The 8,639-nt window shown below is 39.3% G+C and overlaps 1 protein-coding gene across 1 annotated transcript in view; it reads right to left on the bottom strand.

The window, feature by feature from the left end:
* Window positions 1-8,639, bottom strand: part of RUNX1 (runt related transcription factor 1) — a gene marked incomplete at its 5' end in the record, with an annotated part of 136,997 nt that overhangs the window by 8,223 nt on the left and 120,135 nt on the right. Inside the window, one exon of the mRNA XM_019523888.1 lies at window positions 3,817-3,978. Coding sequence (XP_019379433.1) covers window positions 3,817-3,978 — 162 coding nt within the window. The remainder of the gene's footprint in view (window positions 1-3,816; window positions 3,979-8,639) is intronic.

The raw sequence follows: 8,639 nt of genomic DNA, 5'->3' as shown, positions 1-8,639 counted from the left end.
ATAGGGTACTGGTAACATTGTGGTCACTGGATTCATTTCAGAAAAGTGGAAACTTAAAATGGCCTGCCAGAGCTTCCCCCTGTCCCTGGTTTTGGATTTGTCAGTTCTTACAGAGTTTACAGTATATACACGTATTAGCGTCTTCAAAGCATACCATGAACATGAACTAAATAATTGGAGCTATGCCCTTTTGAAGTAGTAACACTATCTCCAGTTTAGCGTTGGGGAAACTGAGATAAGCGATTCACCGAGTACCTAGCAAAGAGAGATACCAAGTCCAGTGCTTAGTCCTTTGTTACAGCCTGCTCTGTTTGTTGCCTCTTGGGCTGGAAGATCCACAGGGTAGGGACTGTCTTTACTTGTATATGCACATGCATGTACTTAGCATACTGTTGGCACTTATTGTTAATATTATTGGTCCACATTTTCTCTCTGCATTACTAAAGCCAACAAAAGCAGGTCCCTTTGAGGTATCCAAATATGGGCTTCCAAAATCTCTCTAAAGCTCTGAATAGTCTGGCCTTAAACAGTAAAATACAATGACTCCAGTGGTTACTTTGTTACTTGGGGATTAAAAAAAAAGTGCAGATTTTTTGAGGGAAATGTTTCACAACTGGTTGACTTCAACATCTGATATAACAGCTACATTTTGCTCCCTTAAGTCTGAGGCTGATGGAAGTAGGCCCAGCTCCCACCAGCTCCCTGCTGTCTGCAAAGGGATTAAACAACCTGAGCAGATAATGGCCTCTTTAAAAGGCTCTTCATCATGACTCAGATTAATGGAACTTGTCCGTCCCTTGAGTTGGCAGCTATATATTATTAAAATAACAACAATAATAATAATAAAAAAACCTTCTCAGAAGACTGCTCCTTCCAGACAAGGTGTGGAGTCTGTATGAAAGGAGTATGTGTGCAGGAGGAAGCATTAGTAAGTGGAAGAAGGAAAAACAAAGCAGTCTGCTGTGACTGGATTAAAAGGCACAGCAGACGTACAGCAGTGTCTGGTTCTGAAAGCTTGTCAGCCACTCAGCCAGATCTCTTTGATGAATTTCTAAAAGTTTCACAGAAGAACTCTGATGCATGCTACAGGCTTCATTTCTGAGCCTGTCAGGCTGCCTTTTTATTTAAGAAGATCAATGGACACCTGAACGTTTCCTTCCCCTACGCTGTACCACATTTCAGTTTTAAATTGCAGTTACACAGTACTATGCAATGGCAGGGGCTACTCTGGAGTGAAGACAGAGGTGCAAGCTTCCATTTAGAAACCAGATTTTCAGTCCTCTCATCACCACTGTCTTCCCCAGGAAGAAATGGGTCTCCCTGGAATTTCCTAGAGCATGAGGGAGAAGGTTATAGCTGGGGGCATGTTAAGATATAAAGAGATATTTTCCCCCAAATATAAAGTAATATTTCAAATATATATAATATTAGAGAAACAAAACTATAACAAACAAATTGTTAAGGATGCTTAGGCAAAACCTACTCACAATGGAAATGTAAAGCAATGATGAATTAAAGGACATCTGCTAGCTTCCCTCATTCCCCAGATATCACATTAAATATGGTCTCTGTTAGACTGTGTATCTCCACAAGAAATGTGCTTCTACCTCCAACAGATGAAGAAACACATTGCTTACCCCAAGCTTATCCAGTATGCTGTAATGCATAACCTTACCTCTGAACTAAGAAGTAATACAGTGCATCTCTAGTTAAACTATAAACTGTTTAACTGTGGACAAAAATTACACATAAATTGGTAAAAGTGATTGTAAAACAGTTCAAAATCTATAAGAAGTTCAGTTCAAACCACAGAAGTTCAGTGCACATAAACCACTTTCAAAATGGCTGGAACAAGATTAAGGTAAACCTGGATGGATGCAGTATCAAACTTAACTGAGTTAGGTTAAATTGATTTATTGAACTTCTGTCCCAGATCCCCTCCAGATTCAATATAACTCATAGTCCCCCAGCATCCCAGGATACTTTGTGCCTCCCCCACAAATGTCCCTTTCCAGGGTGGGTGAGCTAGGCTTAGCCAAAGCTGTCTGCTTTAGTTGGGCAAAGAGGCCTGCTGTAGCGCAGTTCTTCCTCCTCCCCTCCCCCACTCACCCCACCGGTTTCTGGCCTGGGCCACTGCAGGCACATGGCTGCATTTCCGGAATCAAAAGTGAATGTCCATTCACTTGCTTATTGGTTCAATCTATGCAGCTTAGACTAACCTACAAAGATTGAATCAATTCAGCCTCAGACTTTTGGACTGTCTATACTTAGCCTTAGAGGTTTACAGCTTTTGTTTTGTGTGTGCGCACTGTTTAGCACTACATAGTCCTGGTGCATGGCTATGGTCATTCAAATAAATAATAATATAGCAAAATAAGTTTATGCAAATATCCCTGAGCTCAGCATTCAAGCTTTGTGTTACAGTAAGAGTTAGATGAATTTGGGATATATGCCGGAGTTGTAAGCAGTTTTCTAGTCAGTAGTTCATATCTTGTCTGGGTTATAAGAGAAATGGGGGTAAAAGTAAGAATGGGAAATATCTATCTTTAAAAATACAAATAGAGTGTCGAACCAGTTATAAAATGTATACAGTTAAAACACACAGTCTTTTTTGTCATTTGAAATCTCTATTAGAACTGATCTAAATTTTTGCTTTAGAATTTTTTTCAACAAAACAGCCTCTTTTTCTTAAACTTTAAAACTTCAAAGACATATTTGTTTTGTTTGAAATATTCTGCATTATCAATAAAAATCAATCAAGCAAAAGACAGAAAGTGGAAGGAAAAAATCAAAACTTATTTTTTTTATTTCATTTTTTCAACAAAAATTGAACAGGCTTTACAGAAGTCCCTTTTTTAAAGAAATGGTTTTGAAATATTGCTTAAAAAAAAAAGTATTTTGACAAGCTGTATGATCTTGCTATCATCTAACAACTGAACTACTTTCTATGGAGAATCTCACCCAAGCCTATATAAGTAATAATAATCAAATCTTTGGGTAAAATATTTTAGGAGGTCCAGATCATTGCATGTCTGGTAGCAGCGTAGACCATATGTCATTCAAGTGCCTCTCAATGATTTTGGTAGGAGCCGTGCATGCTTAAATGAGATTAATATTTGCCTCAACGGGTAAATTTTTAGGCATATGTAAAAAACTTCAGCTTGTATGGCTTCTGCTCATTTTAAGAAAACTCATGCTGCTAAACACCCACATGTTGCTTCAAGATGTGGAGAAACAATCTCAGCAGATGGTCAGTTGTATACAGTACAAAACCAGGTGGTTAACTTTCCTTTACAGGCTACATTTTTATGTTGGCTTGTAAAGTTTTTTGCTGCAATTTGACAGATGTAACATGACAGTACAATACAACACTTAAAGTGTCAAAAAACACCACCTTGTATTCAAGGTGTGTGTCCATAATCTACTATGATCTGGTCTGCATTTAGTATGAGGGAAGGAAGCAGAGTTGAAATATCTATGGCATTCATTTTTTGGCAGATATATTTGCTCTCCAGCTATCTAAACTATTTTTATAGTTCCACATATATCCAATTTCAAAGCAGCTAAAACTAATTTCTTTTTCTGGTTCTTGACAATGACAGTTTGTACCCAAACCAGATTTCTCTCTCTCACACGGAGCCAAGTAAACCATTAAGAGGTTTTTTTCTTGAAGCCCAGAATGTGCTTCCTTACAGCTTGAGTAAAGAAGCAACAGCACAGTAGGAAGTTCCTACCCCTGGTATCATTTTGTGGGAACAGTCCCATTGCTTTGATGGTGGCTCATTATCTTTTCAATAATAACTTTCAGATACTTACCCGAAAGTCGGCTTGAAAGTTCTGCTGTGAGGGATGTCATGCCACTAGCTCTCCCGGGTGAAATTGGTGTGGCAGGGTGCACTGAAGGTGTTGCAATTGATCCCAAGTATTGGTAGGACTGATCATAGGACCAAGGAGGAGATGGCTGTACTTGTCTTGTATCTGCAATGAAAGAGAGAAAGCGCTTGTTTTTCACCACTAAGGTCTGTGATCAAACATGAGTACTGAACCAGATGGTTTATGTGGAGACGTACTTATATGCTATTATAAATACATTTCAGTCCCTACATTCCCCATTGCTGAGAGACCTTCAGATGAATCACATTTTAAGATACAACTGGTGTATTTGATTTTTCATCAGTTGAATCTTCCTCGTGAAGTTTTTGGAAAATTCACATTGATGGTGGAAAGGGAGAAGTTGATCCAGCTTCCCAAGGTGAAAGTGTCAATGCACAAACCATTCATTGTGGAGGTACATATTTCAGGTCATACAGTAGTTGCTTATTCTGCCACAAAAGCAAGTCTTGCACAGCACCAAGAAGAAGACAGCAATGCTAGAATGTGATACAGTTTAGAGTGGGAACGTCAAATGATCCTAAGGGAGTTATGTGGTCGGTTCAGTAAGATTTGGGAGTTTCAACTCACTTAACTCTGAAAATCTCAGCCGTAGTTCTGTGAAAATGTAGGTGATTACACAGAAAATAAAGAAATTCCATTGAAAGAGATGAATGAATAGCAGTGAATGAACTTTAGAAATAGAAATTGTTATGTAAACCTCTTTAGAACTGCAAAATAGGGAATACAGGATATTTTATGAGCATAGGCTTTTCAGAGGCTTTCCATTGTGCCCAGGTGAAATCCTGAAATGTATGGATGCATACAAGTTCTTATTAAAATGGGGAAAAATATTACATTAGGCTTCAAAACAAGTTTGTCTTCAATTTGAGGTCAGAGACTTATGACAGGGAGCAGGAGAAGATGTTTGCCTAAAGCAGTTTTTCCATCATAAGAACAACTCTTTTTTGTTTGGTGAGCTTTCACAGGCATAGAAGTGGGTCTTGTTGTACCTGCAGAAACTGCCTTTTACTTTCATTAACATTTAAAGCATGAAAGATTTATTTCTTAAAAACAGTCCACAACACTGTGATTATCCTCTAGTTGTACCAGCAGTAAAAATTTTTTGTTCCAGCTTGAACTGGCTTTTTGTCTTTTTCAAAAGAAGCAAATATCTGACTAGCAGGCAGTATTTACATAAAGCTGATACCAGCATGGGAGGAAATGCTCTCAAGTTCAAGATGAAGGACTTTGATCTTCCATAAGAAATCACATCTGGAGATTATTAGTTGGTTGTGTTTTATGCAGATGCGATTTACATTTTGTTTGTTTCATTTGTTTGGAAGGAGAGAGTTATAGAAAAGCAGAGTAACCTGGCCTTTTAAAGCATTACTTGTAAGGCCATCTGCAGAATAAACTTTTAAGTCCATCAAAAGATTTTTACACTGATAAACAGACATTCCAATTCTGCCGGGATGAAAACGCTGAAGTACTGTATCTCCTCTTGTGTGCAGAGTTCCTTTATAATGATTCATTTGAGTCATTGCTTTAGAAAGCCAGCCTATTAGATTACAGGAAATATAGGGCACAAACAGGAAATATGGGCACAACCCCTCCCCCCCCAATTGTTTCTAAATCTAAAATCATTTCTTTGTTTAAAATCTGTGAGTAATATTTATTAGAAGCAAGAGGCAGACAGCTAAAGAAATTCAGTCTGTAGGGCTTTTGTCAGAAGTAATAATCTGTAGAAACTGGGAGTGCAAGCTTGCCAATAGTCCCATGCCAAAACAGCTCAATCCTGAACTGATCACCTTACTCAGGCATCCAGGCCAATTGAGTTTAGTGGGTCTACTCAGCTGAGTAATGTGGCACTAAGTGTAGGGAAAAATATACAGTTTGAACTTTTTGCTTAGTAGCCTAAGGTAGACAACTAGGGCACCAGCTCCAGGAGCCAACTTACAGGAGAGCAAGAACAACAGCCATCCCTGCTGGTAACAGCCATCAACAGCCCAGACACTGCTGCTTCTGCTGCTGCTGCTGGTGCCCAGGGCACAGAAACTACTTGATATGCCCCTGGCCTTCCCCAGTCAATCCCTAGTACATCTGTTCAAACGGCTATTGGAGAAACCGACCCGTTCCACCTGTTTTATCTGTTTAAGGGTTTTCTGTAGCTTACATCAGGGCAGAAAAAGGTTCCTTGGAGGTGATGGAAGCCCTGCAACAGGAGTGGGGAAGTGTGCACACGCAAATAAATGAATTTAATGAAAACACACTTCAAAATAAGTGCAAGTTACTTCCTAATTAAGAATATCTCCAAAAAGATCGGGATAGAGAGAGAGAGAGCTACTCCCATTTAAATGAAAGGAAAATAAAAAGGCCCAAGGGCCTCTAGGGTCAAATAGGATTTCGGAATCATTTAAAAGGAAATCAAAATAGCCTGAAGTCAAGGGAGCTGCAACAGTTTACACCAGTTTGAAGATCTAGGCCCAAACCTTCCTGTATTTCTCCTACTAGTAAGTACTTTCCAGATCTAATTTTTATGATGTGGGAAAATAGATTTAAAAATGTAAATGGTTAATGATTGCTCTAGGGCAGGAATTATGGTGCAATAATTCACACCTTGTTGCGTAGTCACCAGCTCTCAGCCTCCAGCTTCATGCCTAACAACCTATTAAGCATAAAGCATTGAACTATCTTTCATGTCCCGTCATGTTTCACTGCCATGAAAAAATTCTGTTTGGCTTGTTTTAAAAACTAGTAATTAAACAGCATAAATGTTACATAATCTTTAATCATTTAATAAAAGAAGGTTCTTGAAAGACTCAGGGAAAGGGTTAAAGCTTTCTTTTCTCATGCCACTAGTCTCAGTAGTTGCTGGTGTTCTAATTATCACCGCAGCGGAAAATGAAAGTGTAATCTGGAGAAGGCTGGCATCTTCAAAGAATGCCGATAGATTTGCCTTTCGTTTTGAGATTCTACTGTTGATAATTTAACAGTAGGTGGCACTGGAGAACTTCCTGCAGTCTCAGAATTGCTAGCTCATATTCCAGCTAGGGTTTGGTTGGCACCAAGTCACTTCATAAAAGAAATACTGTGCCAGGCTCATAGTAAGTTTCCAGAACTACATGATTTTATGATGTGGCTACCACAGGCAGTAATATATTTGGATTTGAGACCTAATACAAAACGCCACCTTCCACATGTGACACTCTCAGAGTTGTCGAGTTGTCAAAGCAATTAACATGACACTTGTAAGACTTGCTCTTAGCCTTTCTAACCCATAACAACTCTGGAACAGTTTTTCTTAAGTGCAGTTCTACTCTGAAAAGTGGTTGCATAAAAGTTGCCTCCTTTTTTATTTTACCTGGCTGGCCTGTTCCCTGGGTGTACTCAAAAGTCTCATTTGCTGACTTTTGTGACTGCGTGTATACATTTCACATATATGCATGTGTGTGCGCGTGCACGTGCGTGTGTGTATGTGTATGTATGTATGTATACACACCCACCCACACATACGTAAACACATATACAGACACTTACATATACATATGCATACATACATACATACATATATGTGAGGGCATGTTTACTGCATGTTGGCACTCTAGAACCAACCCAGCTAGAAGGAAAAAAAAACAAACAAGCTGACACTTGCCAGACAAAAGCATTGCACAGATGTCATGGAAGGCATCATTTGGTTTTTGCAGACCCTTTATTAATGGCAAGGTAGCATAAAAGGGAAAGAACCTTTCTTTAGACTCATAGCCCAAGTGACTGTGGGGAAGTCAATCAAATAAAACCCTCTCAAGTTTTACCAGTAAGCTGAGCCTAAACATGTACAGCTTGGAAGCCAGTGAGCCAAAATAAACACAAAGTCCCAAGATGCCACTTCTTTATAACTGTTTTTCAGAGAAGACTCCCATTTTAAACTGCACAACATTAAAGAAAGAGGGAGAGAGAGAAACAAGGGCTTTGGGTCAGATCACTGTCTGGTGTAAAATCAGTGTAGTTCAATGGAGCTGTGCTGATTTACATTAGCAGCTGAGAATTTGATCCCTTTGTGGTGGCAGGGAAAGAGTCTGTTTTTACCACTGAATTCATTTATCTGGTTAAAAAAAAAATCCAGATTAGAAAGGAAAGCACCTAACCCTATCATTCTAGTGAAGAATTCATTTCAGTGGTCAGTTTGAAATTATAAGCAGATGGTGGAGACTCCTATGCCCATGAGGTGCAAAGGAACTTGCTTAATGGCTGTGTGTGTGAATGCCAGTTATATTTTGAGTAAGGTCCAACGGGACTCAGAACTGGCTGATATCACTGTGGTATTGAAGAAGACAGCTCACAGTGGGTCATTGCAGGTCAGACATCACAGCCTGATCTCTGCCAACTGCAATGTTGTCACCAAATCTGAAGATTATAAAATGTATTCCTAGAAACCTGTGAAAGGAGCAGCAGGATGTGAGTCAGGACTTTACGGCGCAAGTCAGAATGGAGACTGAGATGTCAGTAAGCAGACAGGTAGCAGGGGTTCCCTTGACTGAATGGGGGCACACACTTTATTTTCACATGGCTAAAGCAAGGATGCGCTCCAAAAGCACTGCCTGAAAAGTAATGTTTCGTTCCCACAAGCAATATCTAAAACTTGTTAAGATGATCATTTGACATCCTGCCTTCAAGAAATAATTTTACAGTGCAGGGGTCAGCGGGTAAAAGGGAGTAGACTCAAGTAGTGAGCAGTTAATTAGCCACAGATCTAGATCTGTTAAAAT

The sequence above is a fragment of the Gavialis gangeticus genome, unplaced genomic scaffold (assembly GCF_001723915.1).
Source record: "Gavialis gangeticus isolate Ggan-Ray unplaced genomic scaffold, GavGan_comp1, whole genome shotgun sequence".
Taxonomy (NCBI): Eukaryota; Metazoa; Chordata; order Crocodylia; family Gavialidae; genus Gavialis; species Gavialis gangeticus.
This window is presented reverse-complemented; position numbering and strand designations above follow the sequence as displayed.